The 24,597-nt window shown below is 34.9% G+C and overlaps 1 protein-coding gene across 1 annotated transcript in view; it reads left to right on the top strand.

Moving 5' to 3' along the window:
• The first annotated feature begins 1,747 nt into the window (after window positions 1-1,747).
• The window catches only part of LOC132044922 (protein NUCLEOLAR FACTOR 1), a 39,594-nt gene continuing 16,744 nt past the window's right edge, over window positions 1,748-24,597 (top strand). The window contains exons 1-6 of the mRNA XM_059435459.1: window positions 1,748-1,985; window positions 17,138-17,345; window positions 17,455-17,555; window positions 18,404-18,527; window positions 19,416-19,504; window positions 24,150-24,339. Of these exons, the coding sequence (XP_059291442.1) occupies window positions 1,748-1,985; window positions 17,138-17,345; window positions 17,455-17,555; window positions 18,404-18,527; window positions 19,416-19,504; window positions 24,150-24,339 (950 nt within the window). The remainder of the gene's footprint in view (window positions 1,986-17,137; window positions 17,346-17,454; window positions 17,556-18,403; window positions 18,528-19,415; window positions 19,505-24,149; window positions 24,340-24,597) is intronic.

Consider the following 24,597-nt stretch of genomic DNA (forward strand, 5'->3'; position numbering starts at 1 on the left):
CTCTTAAAGGTAAATCTTTTGCCCATGGTCAAATTGTGGACTTTGATGTTATCTCCTCTCTGCACTGTCATATGTAACATTTTTTTGACTTCCAAGGCTAGGTCAACATCTTTTCTTACGCTCTTACTCGAGTCTATGAACACCACATTCATATGTTTTATGCCAATCTTAGAGCTACCAAGGATGATGAGGTAGAAACCCTTGTATTTGGAACTCGTATTCTCCTTGACTGCTCTGATTTTGACAAAATGTTTAATATCAAAAGTTTTGGTTTTTCTGCTTTACCCCGCAACTCCTGGCCCTCTGACTTTGAAGTTTCCTATGAGCAAGCTAAAAGGTTTATCTCCCTTGACACTCTTGGTAATCTTTCTACCCATGTAGGACCTAAAAACTTGTCATTTGAAACTCGTGTGCTTGCTCAAATCATTGCCACCACCATTATGCCTCGCGTAGGTTCTCTGTCCACTCTTATTCAAAGTGACACTCTACTTACCTACTGCTTAGTTAAAAAATGCAAGCTCCATTTGTCCTCCCTTGTCATGAATCATATGCTAGAATATGCCTCTGATCCCACAAACTTGCCCTATGGTGTGTTAATTACTCGAATCATGGAAGCCCACAATGTCAATCTTGATGACCAGCCCCCTCTTCCTGTTAAACAGTGATATGAATCTAGAGCATTTGTCAGCATGGGTTATGTTTACATTGAGGATGTTTGGGTTCTTAAGAAAGATGTGGACAAAGATCCTGAAATCCCCTGTCCTCCTGTTTCGCATAAATCCAAGCCCTCTTCTTCGAACCTCCTTTCTTTCGACAACTCTAGTGACATTCTTGCTAAATTATCTGCTATTGATGACAAGCTCGAAACCTTCAAAGACCTTCTTGTGTCCACTCATTTTCAAATGGATAAGGTAAGAGATATCACCAAAGAAGCTGGTCTTTGATGTGGCTTGCCTGCGTATTAAAATTGACAATGGGTTAAAGGAAGCAGGTAAGTTGGCTACTAAGCTTCAAGGGAGTGTAAATGGTCTTCCTGCTAAGATGACTGCGACTTTGATGATGTTATGGTTAACAACTTAGCCTAATTTCTTTACCCTTTGCAGCAGCAGCAGGGAAAGCACCCTGAGGGAGAGAAAGATTAAAATGCTTTGGTTTCTGTGTAGCTTTAGACAATGTGTTTGTTTTGGACCTAAGTCCATCTTGACTTGTTTTGTGCCTGTTTATTCAGCCTTATGACTAGGTTATATTAGTCTGCTATGTTATTTGTTGTTGGTTGTTGTTTTCTTTGTTTCCTTTTTTGATTGATGCCAAAGGGGAAGATGAGATCACTCAACTATTCAGGGGGAGTACTATCACGGACTACAATCAACTACTGAACACCTGTTCAGGGGGAGTACACTTACAGGGAAGTTGACTACATTGCTTTGAGTAATTTTTTTGTCATCATCAAAAAGGGGGAGATTGTTAGTGCTATAATTTTAATGACGACAAACTATTTTTATGTAGGTACAATACTCAAAGGAACCCAAAGATGCAGCAAACCCATTGGACATACAAAGCCCATTTTACAAGTAAAGTTCAGTCGGCTACAAAGGGAAACAACCACGAAGTGCAAAGAAAATAAGCCCATGCTTATTTATGGGAAAAAAGTACCAGATCAAGCCAAGGTTTCAATCAAGTAAGATTATAAAATCTTACGCTATGTCAAAGGAAAGGGAATCAATCAAGAGATCAATCAGGGTCAATCATGAAGATTTCAAGTTTAATCATATTAGGATCAACAAGGAAACAAGTACCAAAGTTGAACCATTCCAACAAGGAAAATACTGGCCATATGAAGAACAAGGAAAGAAGTTGTACAACATTAATAGCTCTTGCTTTATTCTTGGAAATTAGGATTCTCAATATTCCTAATTTACAAGGATCAATTCTCTTGCGAGTTCGAGTCACCAAGGGAGCAAAGGAGGGAGCTCACGGGGAAAGGGGTAAAAAAAAAATGACAAGGATCTCTGTTGATGGAAGAGTCTAACGACTATAAAATTGAGGAATATAAATACAAAACTCCGATAGAAGAAGATACTTATACCTTTGTCTCATTCTCTCAAGTTCTCTGCTTTACTTTTCATAAACATTATATTTCTGAGTGATCTATAGTGTGAACATAAAAAGAAAGGAGAGATATAATATAGTTTGTGAGGCATTGTATCAAAAGATTACGAGTGTTTTGAATGTAGACGTAAGAGCTCCATTCAAACAACCATTGTACCAAACCTTTCACAAAAGAGCTACAGAGAACACTTTTGCCACCCAAGGGGACTGGATTAGGATTCATATTGAATCTGAACTAGTATAAAATATCTGGTGTCATTTAATTCTGCATTACTTTAGAGTTAACTAGTTTGTTCAGATAGTCAACTGCCTAAGCGAAAAAGTTACAATTCACCCCCCCCCCCCCCCCCCCCTTCTTGCTCTTTCAGTAGAAATATCAATTTTCAAGATCTTTCTTTTTTTCTTTTTAAGTAAATTTGTCTTGAGGCAGCATGCCTGTTACTTTTTATTAATTAATCTTCGAGTCTAGTGTTGCTTTCATGCATAGACTGGCAGTGAATAGTTCATAGTAATGATGAAGTGTATATGATACGCCAAAATTACACCCTTAAAATAGGAGTAAAGCGGTTGTTGGTCAAATATAGAACCCAACGAGGTTGGGGTTGAATCCCACAGGGAATATGACGAAAAAATATACTTAGTAAGTGTAATGCTCAACTAATAATCTATATTTCTAGGGAGAGGGGTATAAATAATATTTGATTTGAAGTTTTGTCACACTAATTGTTAGAGAAATATTTGTTGTGAAATTTAATCTATTGGTAAGAGGACTACGGTTGTGGTTCCAAAGGAAAGTAATGCAAATGGGTATTAATTCAACTTCTTTATATGCTTGGGTGTAGTAAACAATGGGTTACTTTACTTTACCAAAAATCTTTCAACAAATTGGTAAATCTCATTACTAAAGCTTTTCCAAGCCTTAGAATGTTATATATGTGAACCCCCATTTTTAGTTTCAAGTAGCTTTCCTATTCCTAGCTCAAGTTGTTAGATGGTTAAAGCCCCAAATTCTTGCTATTTAACTCTTTTTCAAACTTCTATTTTCTTTTCCAAGCAAAATAAAAGTGTTTAGGTCCAAATAATGTTGGCCACCATTAAAAGTCATTTAAGCTTAAAGAGTTAATAGAAAAACCCATTAATAATAAATGAAGTTTGAATGCAAAAACCCAATCATACAACTAATACATTTGGTCCCACAACCTTAGCTAATGGGATTAGCTACTCATATTCATAATATAAAAGACAATAATAGATAAAGTATTCATAAAGCTTACAAAATGTAATGAAGAAGGAGACAAAAAGTGCAAGATTCCTTCTTAAAAGCTTCAACTATCAATATTCTATGTATGGAATGCTCCACTAGTAAGTTTTAAAATCAGAATAATTAATACAAAGCCTAAAAATTGTATTTATAATGGTCCAAACATGAAAAATAACTTAAGACATAGCTGCCCCGTCGTCGGAAATACGGGCCGTAAAACAATAATACGGTCTTTAAAATCTGCAATTCCACCATAGAATTCTGAAGGCTTCAACTTAGGTCTACTTTTCACACTTCACTTTTACGGACCATAAAACAGAATACAATTCATAGAATGACGCTTCATGCAATAGTTTTTGTTGCAGCTTTTACGGTGAATTTCATGGGCCGTAAAACATTTCACGATCCGTAAATTCTCACCGTATCTTGACTTGTCTTGAACAGGGTTCTGTTGATGTGTGAGACAAGGAATAAGGTCGTTATAATTTTTTATGGACGGTAAACCACACCGTAAAATGGGATCCCTGTATCCACCTTCTGAACTTCACATTTTGGCCCTTTTTCTTGCTATGTTCCACGTAATCGCCAGCACATGACTAAAACACCTACAACAATACAAAAGACATCACAAACGACTACAAGTTACTTGAAAACAAGTAAAACTTTGCATAAAAAGGCATCAAATGTGCCGTATTTCTACGACACATCAGTATACTTATCATTTTATCTTAGACATAAACATTAAAACAGATTGCTAGACTTAACATGCATTAATTATTGAAAATGACTTAACTGCAATCCATTCAAATTAGTGGAAGATTAGAACCCAACTTGTACGGACTTTTTGGATGATTATTTGCTTTTCCTTCTGGTGCAACTTGCAATTCATCAATTAATTGAAAATTTTGATTGGTGTGACATCTTTCTCATCTATAATTAGGAACCTGTTTGCACAAATGCCAAACATTTATGTAATTTATTATAGAGATGGATTCATAATTTAAATTTTGATGAATCGATCTTTAAGGAGCGTGGAGCTCATTTTACTTAAAAATTATTAATTTAGATCTAATATTTATGATAAAAAAAAATTAGTAGATTTTCATGTTATCTATGCTTCACATTAAAAATACTAAATTTGGATGAACCCGTTATATCTAAGAGCTCGTTTGGTTGGAAAACAACTTATCCCGGGATAACTAATCCCGGAATAAGTTATCCCGTGATTAGTTATTCCACCCTCAAGGTGGGATAAAATAAGGCTACAATCTCGGGATAACTAATCCCAGGATTAGTTATCCCGGATTTTTATTCCAACCAAACATGGGATAAGAAGGCACTAAAATTTTAACCTGGGACTATTTTTGCTTATCCTTCACACCAAACGACCCCTAAGAGTTGCATCCACCACTATTTTATTATAGAATAGATGACAACAACAACATACCGAGTGTAATTTCATAAAGTGGTGTCTAGGGAGGGTTTCATAAAGTGGTGTTTAGGGAGAGTAGAGTGTACACAGACCTTACCCCTAGGACATAGAGAGGTTGTTTCCGATAGATCATTGACTCATTATTATAGAATAGATGAATGATAGAAATTGAAACTACTAGAAAATCACTATTTTCCCCACTGAAATTTCTCCTTTGAAAATGTCCAATGGCTATTCGCACGGTAATCAGTGAGAAAAGAAAAAAATAGAAGTGTTTTCACACGGAAAAATTAGAAGATTTCCCAGCATTTCAATAGAAACCTCTTTCCCGCCATGGGTTTTCCCAGTGAGCTGATTTGGTAGAAATGAGGCGGTAAAAGCCTATATTTCTTGTAGTGTGCTATGCATCGAATTAACATGAAAATTATTATGTATGGATTGCCTACTTCAAGAGTATTTTTATCTTTAGATATTCTTATCTTACCGGCATTACAGAAACATGTATTCTTATTTTAAGTTACATTCTAAATAAAATAATAAGTAAACTCCCACACAAGTTATGAAGTATTAGTAGAGTAGGATTTGATATCGAAAACAAAACATCATATTAGATATAACTTTTTTTAACAAAACCATTGTTAGTCATCCAAGAGTTGTATTAGTAATGCAAATTAAAAATAAGGTGTTGTAAAATTGAGCATTTGTTGTTATGATTAACTGAGATTCAACTATTTTCACTTTGATTCGTAAAAAAAAGAAACCATTTATTTTAGCCATGCAAAATTATATGCTAAGATTAATTTTCCTTGCGTAGCCAAACAAACGATCCGAAAAAGGCAAAATTCAGTTCGTTTTTTTTTTTTTTTTTTTTTTTTGATAGAAGTATAATTTATTTATTTTTTGTTTCCACCCGGTCTTCGGTATCCGCACTGAAGCTTGATTAAATGCGGATTAGTGCCGCGTAGAGCCCATTCGGGGGAAGCGCTCTCTACCAAAAAAAAATTCAGATACAGAGCTTGAACCCGAAACCTCTGGTTAAGGGAGCAGCAGCCTCATTCACTGTACCACATCCTTTGATGGTGAAATATAATCAATTATCATCAAATATGTTTACGAAATCATTAAACTATACATTTACTAGCCTTGGGGAAAATCAATGAAAGAACTCTTCTAATCTCAGTGAAATTAAATTCACGAGTTTGATGTTTTCAGTTAATATGGGGTAAGGTGTGAGCCACACGTTTTTTATATTTTAATCTTTAAGAATATGAATAATTTAAAAATAAATAAAAATAAAAATTGTAGATACTATATTAAAAATAATAGCAAATTCAAAGGAAAATATACAAAATTTAATCGGGCCATTACAATATACAATAATATACGGAGTGTAATTCACTAGTGGGGTTTGGAGAGGGTAGGACGTACACAAACTTTACCCCTATCTTTGTGGGACAGAGAGGCTGTTTCCGAAAGATCCTCGACTCCAAAGAAAAGAAAGGAAAAGAGAAGATTGTTGGGATCGAAATAATCAGTACGTCACGCGGAAGCTAACAATTGCAAACCTTGAATGACGATAAATCAGACAACAAAGAAAACTATTCTAAAATAAGCATAATATTATTATATGATTTGGTCAAGTGACCTACATATTTGAAAACTAATATAAAAAAATATTAAAACTACGAGAGAATAATCTCCCCCTAAACGAAACTCTTTTAATGACTACATTGTGGATGCTTTTCTGTGTGTTTTGTGTGAGAGAGACGGATCTTCAATTTATAGAAGTCCGAAACTTTTCCTCCAAGAAAGGACAAATATGGAAGATATCTTTTCCACCAAGAAAACTTTTCCATCAAGAAAATATTTTGAAATAAAACACTATTACGGTTGAATACAAATAAGGTAGGAAATTTAGGGCAATCCCTAACAAAGATAAGAAAAGAAAAGCGAAAAGAACATAAATGAATGCGAAGCAGATAAAAAAATAGCATTCTAACCAAATTTTTATTGTAATTGTAAAACAATTAAGGGAAAATTTCAATAATGTACAATCTAGCATACAAAATTACAGTTGCATAGCCATATTTTTAAATTACACCCTGCATAGTCACTTTTTCACAATATACAACATTATACAATAATATACTACAACTTTATACATCTGGAGTATATCAACCTTTTATTAAAGTGTATAATAATGTATAAGAGGTGTTTATATACAAGAAAAATCAATTGTATACAACAATTTACAACATTTTTTCAATTGTAGTGAGGGTGATTGTGGATAGACTCACGAAGTCAGCTCATTTCTTACCAGTCAGAACTACATATATGGCAGAAGATTATGCAAAGCTTTATGTTAAAGAGATAGTGTGACTTCACGACGATAGAGAGAACTCGATTTACTAATTTTTTGGAAATCTTTCCAAGAAAGCCTTAGCACGGCATTTCACCGCGGCCATCGTGAGCGTACTATTCGGACTCTCGAGGATATGCTACGGGCATGCATCTTTGGATTTTGGAGGTAATTGGGATGATTTTACCACTTATTAAATTTGCTTATAACAATAGTTATCATTCTAGCCTCCAAATGGCACCGTATGAGGCTTCATAAGGCGAAAGTGTAGATCCCCAATTGGGTGGATTGGTATATAGAGAAAGTTAAGCTCATCAGATGCCCAAAGTCGTCAAAAAGTCGTAGGGACTTAGAGTTCCAGTGAAAGATTGGGTATTCTTAAAAGTGTCGCCAATGAAGGGCGTTATGAGATTTGGCAAGAAAAGGGAAGCTTAGTTGACATTGGGCCTTATGAGATTGTGCGCAAGGTAGGCAAAGTGGCTTACAAGTTAGATCTACCTTCGATTTGGAAGATTCACCCGCTTTTCATGTCTCGATGCTTCATAAATGTGTTGGAGATCCTACTAGGATCGTGCCGAGATGATGTTATAACGAAAAGTTGACTTATGAAAACCCATTGCCATATTAGATAGGAAAGTACGAAGGCTTAGAAACAAAGAAGTGGCCTCAGTTAAGGTTTTGTGGAGAAACAATAGCCGAGAAGAAATGACCTGGGAAGCGGAAGAAAATATGAAGTCCAAGTACCCCCACTTATTTCAACCCCTGGAAGAGATCCAAGATGAGACATCAAGATCATGGGGTATGTATGTTTTCCTTTTTATGCATTTGGGTCGTGTATGGCCAAACTCTATTGCTATTAACATTATTATTATGGGTTGTTGTGACAGGATGGTGGTGCCATATTACAGGGGAAACTCTGGCGAAATTTTTATAAAATCCCCGAGAACCTAACATTCGAGGACGAATGTTCTTAAGGGGGAAAGAATGTTACACCTCGAAAAAATTTTCGTTAATGCACAGTGAATAGACTAACGAAGGGCACGAAGCATATGATGTTTCGATAAGTAAGGAATAGATTTTGGTGACCCTAATTGAGATCTCAAAGATATCCGAAGTAGGAGAAGAAAGTTTGCCAAGGAAGGCAAGGTATACGTTATGTATCGGAAAGGATTTACGAGTACCGAATTAATGATGACTTAATGATGCTTTGGAGAAGAGTTATAATGTCCCTTAGATTGTTAATGAGGTGTTAAACAAGTGTTAAGAAGGTTCCATAAGAATTGGAGATCAAATGAGTCGACGAGAACGAGTTCGGAAAAGTTGGGCATTATACGGCCCAACATACTAGCCGTGTAAAATATACTGGCCGTATGTTAGGCCGTATACTCAGCCCAGATTGGAAATCTTCACTGGACCAAAAGTACGGCCAAACATATGGTCAGTATAAATTGTACGGACCGTACAATAATCAGCGGGACAAATTGTGAGATATTAATAAGGGGACCAAGTTCATTTCATTTCGTTTCATCTTCATTCCCCGTCTCTCAAGAACTCTCTAGAACATTTCTCCACACCTCTCCCACAAGAATTCAAGAGATATTGATGATCAACTTCATCAAACCAAGAGAATCAAGGGTAAGAAACTTTTGAAGAGGTTTTTATATACAAGAAAATTCAATTGTATACAACAATTTACAACATTTTTTCAATTGTAGTGAGGGTATAAATATACAACAAGCTTTTGAAGTGAGGGTACAATTGGGCCATTTCGGGTAATTGTTTTTCCTAAATAGTCATAGAGAGTTATTTCCCTTTGATTAAAGCAAAATATTACTCCCTCCATTCCATGATAAGTGTTTTTTTAGACTTTTCAATTTTTTCAAAATCAGTGGTGCTTTAGGATTTCAAGGAGACTTTGGACAAATTCTTCCAAGATTACTCTTATTTAAAATAGTCAAGATTCGTTAACTACCTTTTTTTCTTCTTCTAGAAAGTAGTAAAATTTGGAATAGGATAAGTTAGTTAAAACACTCTTAATATTCTAAGAGTGAGTAATTTCTTAAAGGGTGTGCCATGAGCCTAAAAAATCACTTATTATAAAACGGAGGGAGTATAAAGCAAAAACAAAGATACTCTAGGGCATTGTATGTCGGCATACATACAAGACAAACAATCCATGTGTTTCGGTTCCAACATGAACGGCTCGGCCGCCGATAGATAAATGAAGATTTATAGATTGGGTCATTTGCACTTTTGCTCCTATTTTGTACTTGTCTTTGATTTTTGTCCCTCATAACAACCAACTTATTCACGGGGCATAAATTTATATTTTTGTATCATAATATCCCACAAATTATACTTCTCCTCATTAAAGACTTATTCTCTGTTAGACATAAATTCGATTTTGAAGTGAAAAAATAATTAAAAACCAACATGTTTGAATGGAGAACCGTGCAATTTCTTCTTATAGACCTGTCCCCTTTCAAAATGGCCATAATTTGGGGGGCATTTGCACTTTCGTGCCTAATAGTAATTTGTGCTGGTTTTTAATTTTTGGCCCTCCTATCAAATAACTTTTTTAAACGGACATAATTTATATTTTTGTATCATAATTATGTCTGGCCCTTAAACAACTTATGTCCAGTTTGATTTTGAAGGTCAAAAATTAAAGACCAACACATTTGAAGGGTAAACTGTGCAATTTCATCGATTTTTTTCATAAATACTTTTAGAGGGTATTTGGATTGGCTTTTTAAAGTAGCTTATAAGCTATAAGTTGGGAATACCTAACTTTTAATTTTTGACTTATTATTGTACTAGTATCCGTACCGGCGCGATGCGCGATCGGTGTCAAATGAAACTAATCATAAGAAATTATCACGTTATTTGCTTGATATAATAGAAAAATATCACAGACAGATATAAATTAATAATTTGTGCGATTTTAATTATAATTTTTCTTATTTGAACACATTAGATTATATTAATTTAATAAAATCTAAATCTTGTGATGATTAACCCTGTTCATTATACAATCCTAATTAATTGTTGATCTATAACATATAAAAAAGATCATATCATTATAAAATAAAAGGTTTACTTGACATAATTATTAGTTAAGTAACTTACTTCTAAATATGATTTGGAAAGCAAAAGAACTTATAAATGCTATATTTTAGAGTTACCTACATAAGAAAGTAATTTAATTCTTAATTTTTTAATGTGTTACTTGAATTTCTTTATATTCAATATTTTTAAATTTTGGTTCTATTTATTAAGTCTTCCATCAAACGGTCTTATTCATAATATAATTTTCTATTTTAATATAATTTGAAATATTTTTTATTTTTTATGCTAATAAATTTTATACTCTGAGAGTTTATTTGTTAAAAGTATTAGAGCAAACATTTTGAGTAGAATATGAGCAGTAACTCATTCCCATTCCCGCTCTCTCTGACTCTCTTTCCCCATTCCCCTCTCCCCCCGGCAACCCCCCCCCCCCCCCCCCACAAAAAAAACCACATTTTGCCTGATTCTCCCAACATTTACTATTTAACTTATTCTTATAATAATGGACCAACAAATAGTAATAGATTTTATTTTATGTCACTTCTCAAATAAATGGAAATAAAAAATTATTCATATGTGCTTGTGTGCACTTAAGAACATATAGGTTTCAATTGCTTGTTAATTAGAAAAATTTGAATTTATATTTGTCAAGTGTTAAATAAAAAATAAGCACGAATTACTTAAATAAGATATACAAATTAATTTTGACAATAATATTTATGCATTTGTAAGCGTAAAATATGTGGAAATTCGTTATCATATATATTCACAAAAAACACATAATTTTTCATCATCATTCCGATTCTTTCTTTTTCTTGGAAATTTCAAATAATGATTATCCCTTTCGTTTGAGAAAAATAATCGAGAAATCAAAGAAGGATCATCAACGTGAAAACCAAATCAATAAACTTGCTGTGGAAAAGTACAATGAATCTTATCATGTATTTACTATTAAATTATTGTAATTTTTAGTCTCAGTGCCATAATTTCTTCCGTTATATATTACACATATTTTTTCACTTTTATAATATTCACTACTCAATAAGTGTTCTCACATTCTTTGCGCTTATATTTTAGTGAAAGTACATGTTCCTTCTTTGTTGAAGACGTGGAATTAACTTCTTCTTCAAACTATTCTTCATTGTCTCCTACTCCTTAAGAAAGTGATTTAAATATGAATTTATGAAGAACAGTAAAGATGATTCCAGGCTAATACTTGAACTCCAAAGACCAACCTCGGTAATTAATTAGTGTATTGAGAATGTCTTATGAATTATATTTATCCAACAACTCATAGGAGATCTGAAAAGAAGAAGAAGCAAAAGTTCAAAAAAAAAAAAATTGGTTAAGAAAAATAAATATGCAATAAATATATGAGTGTAATGGAGGCTTAGAAAAATAATTATAAATAAATAATAAGCAATAAAAATAAAGGTGAGAAAAAAACATCTAACTTTATAGCTCACAAAGCGTTTAAGAAAATTAAAATGACAGATTACTTTTGAAAAAAAAAAAAAGAGATACAAGTATTGTCTTTTAAGAAATTAGCCCAAAAAACAATTATATATCTTCGTAAATTACAAAGATATTTAGATCCACACATGTTTCTTTATCATGAAGAACAAAAATTAGAGTATCACATATTGTCATTTACGCAAATCGTTTTAAATAAGGTAGTCTATAGACAAAACTAACGCTCACACAAACATATTCAAGTGCAAATGAAATTGGCAAAATCACCATAGTTTAATTAGTTGTTGAAGAATTTTTGATGCAAATTGTTACACCTCGGAAAATTTTCCGTTAATGCATAGTGAATAGACTAACAAAGGGCACGAAGTATACGATGTTTCGATAAGTAAGGAATAGCCTTTGGTGACCGTAATTGAGATCTCAAAGACATCTGAAGTAAGAGAAGAAATTTTGACAAGGAAGGCAAGGTATACGTTATGTATCGGAAAGGATTTACGAGTACCGAATTAATGATGACTTAATGATGCTTTGGAGAAGAGTTATAACGTCCCTTAGATTGTTAATGAGGTGTTAAACAAGTGTTAAGAAGGTTCCATAAGGATTGAAGATCAAACGAGTCGACGAGAACGAGTTCGGAAAAGCTAGGCATTATACGGCCCAACATACTGGCCATATGTTAGGCCGTATATTAAGCCCAGATTGGCAACCTTCACTGGACCAAAAGTACGGCCAAACATACGGTCAGTATAAATTATACGGACCGTATGTTGGTCCGTGAAATCCAAGCGGGACAGATTGTGAGATATTAATAAGGGGACCAAGTTCATTTCATTTCATTTCATCTTCACTCCCCTTCTCTCAAGAACTCTCTAGAATATTTCTCCACACCTCTCCCACAAGAATTCAAGATATATTAATGATCAACTTCATCAAACCAAGAGAATCAAGAGTAAGAAACTCATTAAAGTTCATCCAAGATAAGAAATCCAAGGGGAGGTCTAGGGTTTTGCTCAAGTGAAGTGTTTCCACCCAAAGTCCATTCCTACACCATCTAAGGTAAGTTTTATGGTCTTTCCATGTTGTTAAGGTATTGAGAGGTTGAAAGACTTGGATTATAGAAGGAGATAGAAAATGGGTCATGAATGTGAGAATAGTGATATTTTTGAATAGTAGCTTGGATTGAGTCATGATTCTTGATATATTGTGATTATGATTATGTTATAAATGGCGTTAAAAACATGGGATAGACATTGTATATGAGTGAATGTAATAGTGTGTCATGACCATGAATATGGATAAATTGAAGTGGATTTAGAAATATGGATAATGTAGGTGAATGAAGACTATTGTTATGATGTTGTGAATGTTATTATAGATGTTTGGGAGTTGATATATGATATGGAGGAAGTTGTGTAAACAAAGGAGATGCTGCCCAATTGTCTCTAGCCTTAGTCAAGTATGTTAAGCTATCGATTTTGTAATGTTAGCATAACTCTAATGAAGGTAGAAACGTGAGCATTGAAGGTGAACGTTCAAGCGATAGAATAGTTGAACGAAAAGGTATGTAAGGCTAACCCTTCTTTCAATAAGGCATGGTTCCTTGGCCATATATCTATTCTTTTATGAGCCTATGATGTCCTCCAAATGATTCTATCTTTAAAGCTACTAAAGCTTATGATTCTCGTTATGTTATAATTCTACTAAGTTCCTTATATGATGAGTAATCCTCTAAGGATAGATGTAATGAAACGACGATAGTAATGATGCCAAAGATGCTTATGAGCTCTTATGTATATGTGTCTATGTATGACTATTATGTAACACCGAGCTTATATGGCCGGGTATGATACGTATCGCGCGCACACCACTGCAGTTGGGTACGGATAACCCTGAGCCTTGGTAGGGCCAGGTATGTACAATCACCGAGCCTTGCCATGGTCGGGTATGTGAAACACCGATCCCCCATGATCGGGTATGCTATGAATACGAGTATAATTACGATTATGAATATGAATGTGGATATAAAAATGTAAATAAATATGGATACGAATACGGATACGGATATGGATGTATGTACACAATCACGCATTAGAAATGGAAGGTCCCTATGAAAAGCAAGTAAGTGTTTATGACGATGGTTCTACTACCTCTCATCTTATGCTATTTCTTATGTTGACTCTTATGCTTCTATAATGATGTTGATTATGCTTTACATACTCAATACATTATTTGTACTGACGTTCTTTTGTTTGTGGACGCTGCGTCATGCCCGCAGGTGGCCAGGGAGACAGGCTTGATCCATAGCTTTATTACTCCGGGATTACGTAGTGAAGCTCCATCTCATTCGGAGCTACCGCTTTTGGTATCTATTCTTTTGTGTACATACTTATGGGCATGGCGGGGTCCTGTCCCGCCTATATGATGTGACATACTCTTCTTAGAGGCTCGTAGACATGTGTATATGGTTAGATGTACTTGGCTTTGTCGGCTCATATTTTGGATATCATTTTGTTAGCCTTGTCGGCTTATGTACAATGATATGGGCATAGTTGTTGATGACGATATAGATATATTGTTGCCCAATGACATTAGTATGAATGATGGATAAAAAGTATGACTTAGCCATGTGGCTCACCTAGATGTAAATGTGAATGTACGATAAGAGGTGCCCGGGTGGGTTAGCACCGGATAACTTGTCATGGCCCTCCGGTTGGGTCGTGACACAAATAATCTAATTTTAAAGTTATATTTTACAATAATGTCTCATACAGTGTCTGTGTCAACTTCTTGAAATTGTAAGCTATTACTGTAGAGAGAAGAATGAGCCAAAATGTATGTTAATCTCTAGTGATAAAACACTTCGATTAGGATTCAAATTAAAAAATAAAAGCTGAAAACCTTTTACTGAAAACTTTTATTTGTAATCAATTAGTTAATCAATTAGGAGAAATCTTCCTCTTTTAGATAGATTATATTATAAGTTTGAATTGTAAACACACTCTCAATAGGATAGACCAGTAGAATAGTATCTTATTCAAATGATAATTTTAAATTCTAACTGCAAATTACACACCGAATTTATCCTAGAAAAATATAATAAAATATTACCTAAGTTATTGTTTAATGACTATGTTGGTATTCAATCTTAAATGTTATCTTTTATTTTCAATATAAAATTTGATTATATTTTTAAATTTCACTTATTTATTCATATGTGTAATTGTCTTCTAAGTGAAGAGATTATTCCAGACCTTTTAATTTAGGTTTAAAATTTAGAAGTAATATATTCTTATCTTTCAGATTTTTTTTATTGCAATTCAAATTTAAACCTCATTTTTTTCGCGCTTGGCACCGGCATGTGAGGTCACACCGGAATTGTTTTGATCTATTAGTTAATAATAAAAAAAATGATTCTAAGTTCAATCCTATTAGTTTGTAGTCTAATAAGAAGTTCTACGTGATTTACCGGAAACAAAAAAAAAAAAAAAAAAAAGTTCTATATAAGCTGTTTTGGTGGCATAACTTTTCAACACCCTCCATGAAAAGGAAAATAAATGATTGACATGCAGAAATATTTATTCCTGAAGAAATAGAAATATATATGGGATAAATCCATTGGTAAACATGGATCCTCTTGCTGGTTTAACTGTGCATAATTCATAAAGCTGCAATTTATTTTTTAAAAGTAGTTATCGTAATTGTATCATCCATGTAAGAGAGCATACTTCTACACAATTATAAAATATTAAGGCATGCAAAAGGATTAAAAAAAAAAAACATACATACTTGATCCAATATATAATCTTTTTTCCTGTTTCTCTTTGTAGCTTCTCTAATTCCTGCAACCAAGTAATAAGAATATCTATATACACCTCTACATTCAACAAAACCTTTGGAATGCTTTTAATTTTCAGTAGAGAAATAAAAAATATTAAGAAGTCAAAGTTATATAAAAATACAATATCAACATATACTAATGAATCCTTACGTAAGCATGGAAATAGAGATGATAATTTATGACCCATCGAGTTTTTGAATGTGAAGACCCGCTTGACATAATTCTAACGCAGTCGTCGTAATTACACTCTTTATGTAGAAGAGTATAGCTTCTACAAAATCTTATAATTTAAGAAAAATGCGAGAAAAAAATTGTACCTACGTGATTTAATGTGTAATATTTTCCCGTTCTTTCCACAGCTTCGAATATTTCCTGCAACCAAAGCATACAAAAATTCAATTAAGAATTTTTCAAAGAATAGAATGCATAGTTCAAATTGACTTCCTTGGAATTAATGCTTGCAATTTTCAATAGAGAAAGCACAAATAGTATGAATTTCGAAATTATATAAAATGCAATGTGAGCAGATATTGATAAATTCTCTTATGTAAACGTAAAAATGGAAATGAGGATAGATGACCGTATCTCTTGGCTTAATTTTCAAGCTCACTACCCTCTTTTATATTTATGAAGCTTAGTGTCTTCTTAATTTGTTAGGTTGATATGGATCAATTCAAATTTAAAATCGATGCATATTATTAGGATAGTGATAAAACACTAAAATCATAATGAGAAGTTGTAATCAGTTCAAATTCAAAGACCCCAATTGGGTAGGATGTGGATTTAGAGTCTAGACTTTTTTTTTTTTTTTTTTTTTTTTTTTTAAAGAGCCACATATTAGTATGTATAATTTTTAATTATTGAATAATATGCAAGATTTATTAATCAATGGATTCTTGAGATATTATAAAAGCTTATCAGTTATCAGTCATCAGTCATATACCCCTCATGTATTTAAAATTAAAAAAATCTCCATTTTTCAAGTCGGATATGGATCAACTCAATTTTTTTTTTTAAAAAAAAAAAAAAAAATGTCAAAACAGAATAGCAAATAAAGTAGACTTCAATAATGTTATCTTTGGTAAATTAGTAACTAACGTAGTTTATTTTCCAATTGGAAAATTTCGTTAGTTTATCCAATTTAAAAATGAAATTCAAATTTTAAACTTTATCTTTCATTTATCAATTCAATATTTCTGTTACAATTCAAAATAATATCTCCAACACAATCTGCACCATTTTATCCTCAAATAAAATCAAAATGTTTTTATCAGTTCATCCACACCACATGGTTTGATCTTTATAAAGAAAAATATTGTGCATATTAGGTATATCAATCCACATGGTTTGATCTTTATAAAGAAAAAATATTGTGCATATTAGGTATATCAATTTAAAAAAAAAAAAAAAGGCTGTGCAATTTCATGAATGTGCAGTGTATATCACACTTTTTGTAATCTTTTTACTTGTTAAGTTATTTATAAATTTTGAATCTGAACAGAGTGTGATTTTGAGTTTAATGTTGTTTGTGCTTATCTTTCAAATCAAATTTAATAACTTTATCTTTCAATTTTAAAACAAATATCTTAAAATAAGCCAATTCGGACACCTCTCTTAACCCGCCCACACCCGCATACAAGTTCCCCGACCCGACCCGAGTCATCTCTAACCCGCCCAGCCCAATTGAAGTCCATTTCAAAAATTTTCAGACATCCTTAAACCCTCTCTCAAAACCCCTGGAAAAAACCCTTTTGGTCACTGAATTGCAGCATAATGGGCAACCAACGATTTGGCAGAAAACGAGGTTCTGTTTTGTTTCTTTCTCTTTCACTTTAAAATCAAAATCAGATTCTTTGTTGCAATTAGCTTTTACTTATCTGTTTTGTTTCTTTCTTTCTTTTGTGTGTGGAAAGGTATGAAGAGAAGCCTTCAGGGAAGAATCAGAATGTGAAGAAAAATGGTCGCTATAGTAGAGAAGAAAAGCTCAATAGAAACCCCTCTCCAAGCGCCTCAGGTAAACTCATTCATACCATAATACTGATTTCAATATAGTTTTCTAAAGAATCTATATATATATTTACAGTATATTGTAAACAATGTTACTAAGGAATAATTAGTGTTAGTGTAATGGTACTACTAGTGACCGTTGCAGGGCCGGCTCAATGGGAAAGCAACTGTGTTAGGCCCCAAAAATTGGAGACCCCAAAAGTCTTACTCCCTCGACAATTTATGTGACATTCTTTCCTTTTTAGTCAGTTTCAAAAATTTCGATGGATAAAAATTTGGCTTGTTGGTAAGGGATTTTTGCCTAAAAAATAAAAATAAAAATCAAATACATATATACGTATAGAATTTATTAAACAAATTTAAGGCCTCTTATTGAGGTTTAGCATTAGGTCACCAATTTCTTGAAGCCACCCTTGGTGACGGGGAGCGGATGGAAAATATAAGCTATGGGTTAAGCTGAACCTAGTAGCTTTGACTCAAACTGTTTATATGTGCAATCTACTAAATATGTACAAATATTAAATTTCCAACTCAATAACTCAAATGATCAGTGGGTTCAGTGGCATCCTGAACCCATAAAGTTCAAATCTTGGATCCACCTTGTGACAACTTGAAGTTTTGGAAATAATATTGAAGTTAGTTTCGAAATATTAGAAATATTTAAAAAGTTGTAATTGAAAATGATCTTGAAGAAACTGCTGGCCTAATAATAGTAGCCATATATGGAATGGGATAACGAGTGTAATAAAAAAATAAAAACGATTTTTCCTTTGTTTGTGTTCTGTTATTTGCCAAAAGTTTCCATTTTTTTAATTTATTTTTTTATTGTTTTTGGGGGTGGGTGGTGGTTAATAGATGATTCAGGAGAAGAAAACTCAGAGATAGCTTCGGAGGAAGAAGTGGAAGCACAAAATGAGGAAGAAGATGTTATGGCTTATAAGGAGCCAACAATGTATGATAGTTTGTTGGAGTCGTTGAGGTAATAAAAAAAATTGCGACTTCTCGTAAGTATTGTTTTAAATGATTGTATCTATTAAATACTTGTGATCATGATTTCTTGAAGTGTCAACTAGTTACTTTAATTTTGTGTATTTGGTTTTGCTTTTTATGTTGAACTACCGAGCTCTATATTCTTTAAATTAAAGCAAAGTCGACATTTTTGAACTACTTCATGCAAGGAAGTCTTTTCTGATGTGAAGGAACTCATAGATTTTCATACTATGTACCCTATCCAACTATTAGGCTTGATAAACAAATGAAGAAAGATTATTATTGCTTCGAGGTGTATGTTCAACCTGAAATGATTAGGCTTGTTGCACATCATGATTCATGAGGACCTCGTGCTCTCTCTGTTTTTTTTATGAGGGATAATGATTTTGCAAATAATTAGTTATGTTCTATGTAAAACAACAATAACTAGGCCTATCAGCACGTGGGATCTTCCAGGGGTTAAACTCGTAGGTATTGGATTGAATATGAATACTTGTAAACAAATGGTCTGCTTTCAGTGGGCTGGAGGTTGTGCAAGTATGGGGTTTTTGGTGTGGGGGGTTGTTTCCAGTACTTGTGTGTGTAGTCAACAATAACTATGCCTCAAGCACAAACTAGTCGAGGCTAGCTATATGGATCCACAATATGATTCCGCTCCATTTATTAAGTTCTTTATGATTGCTGAATTGTTTTTGCATTGTTACAACCTTCTTTGAAGCAAAGGATTCTAATGGTTGTAGCACGTGTTGATCCTATTGTCTTTGAAGCAAAGGATTCTAATGGTTGTAGCACGTGTTGATCCTATTGTCATGTATTTTGGAACCATGAAGCTACTCGGATTATTTCATGATAATGGGTGAATTGGGTGCAATTTTAGGACAAAACGAGGAGAATATAACACAGACTCAGAAGAAAGTGGAGACGATGTTGAGGAAGCTCATGGTGCCTCTGATGATGGCAATGAAGGTAAGGCCTTAAAGACTAGTTGGAATTTGCATTTTACTCTTATTTGTTGTGGAAGTTATTCCTTGATGTTTTCCTTATCAGAAAAAAAGTTATTGCCTGATGCTTTAGTTATTGAAAGTTATTGCTGGATGTTTCATGTTCTTTATTTGCTCTTATATTCCATAGTCTTTGAGTTTCTTTAGACGGTTATTGCTGCTTCGAAGTTGTTTAGGGAGAGATTGGGACTTTTAACACATATAAGTGAGACTGGAAACTAATGGTCTTTCATAAATGTCAACTCTACAGCTGATCTGAATTTTTCTTTGAACATTTACTTTATAACTGATCTCTAACTAGGTTGGACCTTTTCCTTCTTCTCAGTGTTATCAAAAGCGAAAAGCGCAAAAAAGCTCTAAGGTCAGCCTGGGGCTTTAAGCGCAAATAAAGCGTGGGCTTTAATGAAAAAAGGCACAATGGTGCAAAAGTACAAATATATATATGTTTAGTCAAAGCCTACTAATAATAAGCATGAATAACAAATATATGGACAAAAAAATTGTAAGAAATTATGATAAAGTTAAATATCGTCTTCTACTGTCACGTTTTCAAGAGAGGCTCATTGGCAAGCAAAAGTATGTCTTAGAGCCTTGATGATGACTCTGAAGCGCACATAAAGCGAGGCGAAGCGCTCAACATGCTTTGAGCCTCGCTTCAGGGCTTAAGTGCGCCTTTGATAACACTACTTCTTCTTAGCTAAGTTTATCATCCTCAGTAGATTATACCTGATATTTGAGTAGTGAAGACCATTAAGAGAGGCAAAGCTTGCAATTTTTGACTGGGAAGAGTACCATAGCAGTTTTTGGGTCTTCAGCGTGCCATTCGTATTCAGGAAGAACTTAGATTGCAATTTGCAGGCACCAGCACAACCTTCTATCCTTTCTTGTCAGTTCATCATAGTTTTTTTTTCCAGCATAAGCTTTAAAATGGAGACTTATTAAGTAGGTGACCAAATATTGATTCGAGAGGGACTATTTTTATGGAGAGATATATCTTTATGTCAACTGGGGTTTCTTGTTTTCTCAAAGAACAGGAGTATGTTAAATGTCTTGCTGCTAGATCAATAACTTTAGGATTCTTTTTCCTATTGATGCAACACAAAGAGTTATGGTTTTCAACTCGATCCTAATAATATCATTTCCTGCGGGTTTAGTATTTACTTTTCTAGTAAAAAATGACTTGCTGCTCCTGGCTTTTGTCACTTGGTGTCAGTTGGGTTTATGGGTCACTGATATACAATACATGCTAAATTTTGTGTACATAGCTGGTATTTTCCTTGACGAACCAATGTGATAAGTAAGATTTGGGAGTGTCTTTCTTGTCTTAATTGTTTTATGCGGAGAGAAAAGAAGAGTTTCTTATGAGTTTTAGTAGCTGTTTAGGTAATATTTCAGTTGAAGTTGAAAAAGAGAGTATTTGACGTTGAAACTGAAAAAAAAGTGCTTGGAAGTTGAAGTTATGTTTGGCCATGGATGTCACTTCGCCTTCAAATCAGCAAATTGGTATTTTCAGTATTCCATTTGAAGTTCAAATACTATATGCGTGAGTATTTGCAAATAATGAAATGGTATATATTACCTAACGGGCCCTAAACTGCATGGTGGAGTAATAGAGTTCTCTTTTCTTCTTTTATGTTTTTGTCTTAAACAATTTGGTTAATTATTTAGCTATTGATCAAAAAAGGGACAAATTTAAGATTCATGAACTTCCTTATCAAAAAATGATACTTGGCTGCACTAATAAAATTAAGCAGTAGAGAATGAATCATTATTTTATTTCCAAAGAGATTCCTACTAGTGCTTTAAATCGTTCTCACAGATATAGCTAAAAACTGTTAATTTTGCTCCCGAAGATCTCATGTTTCTATTCTATGGCCGCAAGGTCATAGGAGTATTAGTATGGGAAGTAATAGATAAAGAAACCCCCTATTTTCTCTCCCCCTCCCCCTCTGTCTCTGTCTCTTTGCTTTCAAACCTTCTTTCTGAGCTAAAAAAAAGGGAGACAATGAGATAATTTAAAGTAGAGATATAGCTCGGTTTTGTTATATGTGAATTTGTGTGCATTTTTTTCCCTTCAGTGATTAGTGAATGAGCTAGTTTTCCAACTTGTGGTGGAACTTTATTTTGGGGTGCTCGGTTACGGTGGCTAATACTGCTGCGTTTGGACGCTTGTATGAAGAACTGGGGAAAAAGGCAGGGTGAGCCAAAGCGAGAGAGAGGAAGGTTCGGGACCTGGATCAAGTGAAGTGTATCAAAGACGAGGGAGCTGAAGTTTTGGTGGAAGATGTAAGTATTAGGTAAATGGTCTTTCTGACTTCTTTTGAAATATTGAACGAGGGGGAAAGAATGTCTTATTAAAATTGGAGCTCTAAAAAATTTTGGGTCATGTAGGCATTGTCGGAGTGAGGAGGTGAGGGGTTATGCGTAAGATAGCTTGTCATGACCATGAAATTCCGTGATAGAATTTTGGAAGAATGCGGGCGGTGGATTTGGAGTGGCTTACGCGGTTGTTGAATGTTATTTTTAGGATGGCGAAAATGCACGAAGACATGGAGACGGAGCACCATTGTTATGATGATATGAATGTTATTATAGTTGTGTCATTGAGCCGTATGATGAATAGTATGGAGAGAGTGGTGGAAGCGAGAATGAGGAAGATAGTGTCTATTTGGAGAACTAGTTCGAATTCATGCCGGGCGTTCGATAATGAAGCCATTCCCCCTTTGAGAGGTTGGTGAAGATAGGAATAAGAAGAAAGACTTGCACGGTGTTTGTTGTGAAAAGCCTTACGACAGGGAGGTACTATGGAGATGTTTGGGAGTTGATATATGATTGGAGCTTACATTGAGCGAAATTAAGGACATGTTGGAGCCAAGATGAGGACGGTTGGAGGGTGATTCGGAACACTTAGTCAAGATGCTAAGCTCTTAGGCCGATTTTGTTTGCTTTGGAGATGGAATCGACGCGCACGTTGAAGGTAGAGGTGCCGTGGTGCATGTTGTTTGCACGTGACATTGTGCTTATTGACGAGTCGCGGAGCGGCGTTAACGTGAGACTAGAGGTTTGGAGACAGACCCTGGAGTCGAAAGGTTTCAAGTTAAGCAAGACGAAGACAGAGTACTTAAAGTGCAAGTTCAGTGAGGTGATTCAGGCAGAGGATGAGGACGTGCAGCTAGGTACTTAGGTCATCCCGAAGAAAGAAAGTTTCAAGTATCTGGGGTCGATCATCCAAGGGAATAGTGAGATTGATGACGATGTCACACATCGTATGGAGGCCGGACGGATGAAATGGATGCTACGGGTGTTGTGCGATAAGAATATGCCGCCTATACTAAAGGGAAAGTTCTACACAGTGGTGGTTAGACCGACTATGTTGTATGGGACGGAATGCTGGCCAGTTAAGAAAGCTCATGTCCAAAAAATGAAGGTAGCAGAGATGTGGATGATAAGATGGATGTGTAGGCATACCAGGAGAGATATGATTTGTAATGAAGTGACTCGGGACAAAGTGGGTCCGGCCCCCGCGTGGGATAAGATGCGGGAAGGGAGGTTGAGATGGTTCGGCCACGCGCGGCGAAGATGCGCCGGTGAGGAGGAGTGTGAGATAACGGTGGTGGACTAAGTTACCGGACTCGAGGCGCGGGTGTCCGATACGGGTGCGGATCTGCTAGGTCGGATCCTTCATGATCTAAATTCTAAGATTCGGGGATAGGATCCGTGTATGGATACGGGTGTGGATTATTAAAAATAATTGAAATATCTAAAATTAGAACTATAAAACCTAAATTATGAGATATTATGTGGAAAACATAGGGAGAAAATATTGATCAAGAGGAGAATCCCGGAAGGAGATAAAAGGAAAAGGAGTGACATAGAAATTTCAATATACAAGGTATTCCATTTTCTTTAAGTCCTTCTCAACTTTTGTTTTGATTATAGAAATCATTGGATCTGTTTGGAATTTCTCCGTTGATTTTGGTCAAAGTACCCCAAAGCGGTTGACTAGATCAGATATGGATCCTACACCCACACCCATACCCATGTCGTGTTGACACGGGTGCGGCACCGAAAGTAAAGAGTCCCAGTAACTTAGGCGGTGGGCTTGAAGAGAGGGAGGGGTAGGCCAAAGAAGGCCTGGGGAGAGGTGATTCGGCAGGATATGACGCTACTTCAGCTTATCGAGGACATGACCGGTGATAGGAGGGTGTGGAGGTCGAGTATCAGGGTAGAGGGCTAGTAGGCAGCTGGGAGGATTTCTTTTCCGTATTAGGAGTATTATTATCTTTGTTCACTCGCTTATTTATTCTAGATCTCTCATATAGCTTGCTTGTTTCTTTCTTTAACGTCATTTATCTTATTAGATGTTGCTATTACTACCTATTATTACTGTTGTCTTGACACCTTTTCTTGAGCCGAGGGTCTATCGGAAACGGCCTTCCTACCTCCGAAGGTAGGGGTAAGGTCTGCGTACACTCTACCCTCCCTAGACCCCACTATGTGGGAATATACTGGGTATGTTGTTGTTCGTTTTTGCATATATCTATTTGTGGAAATAGCGTCTACTGATTAGTTTATCCTTTTTTTCCTTTCAATGTTATGTTTGGAAATAGGCAGTGATAGTGATGCTTCTAGACTTAGCGAACCTGGTGCTGGTCTACATCAAGGTGGTCTGGGAAACCCTGTGGAACGGATTGGAGGTACTGAAACTGACGATGACAATTCAGAGGCTTCTGGTTCAGATGAAGAACAAGAATTGAGAGTAAATGGTCAACCTACAAGAGGGGCTTGTGCAAGCACAAGGTCTGACTAGTTTTGATTGAGTTTGTTGCCTTTTTTTTTAATTTTCCTTTCATGTTCCAGTACTTGTGTGTGTTCACTTGTTTATGTTTCATGAGTATGTTGGACTATGTTCCTGATATAATGCACATGTCTCCTCCTCTAGGACAAATCAGGGTCCGGGTCGCCAAAGACTCATTTACGGCGTGCTTAAGCCCTGAAGCTAAAAAAAATTTAGGGAGGGCACTTCACCTCTCTTAAGTTGTGCTTAGGTGGGGCAAG

The sequence above is a fragment of the Lycium ferocissimum genome, unplaced genomic scaffold, assembly GCF_029784015.1.
Source record: "Lycium ferocissimum isolate CSIRO_LF1 unplaced genomic scaffold, AGI_CSIRO_Lferr_CH_V1 ctg546, whole genome shotgun sequence".
Taxonomy (NCBI): domain Eukaryota; kingdom Viridiplantae; phylum Streptophyta; class Magnoliopsida; order Solanales; family Solanaceae; genus Lycium; species Lycium ferocissimum.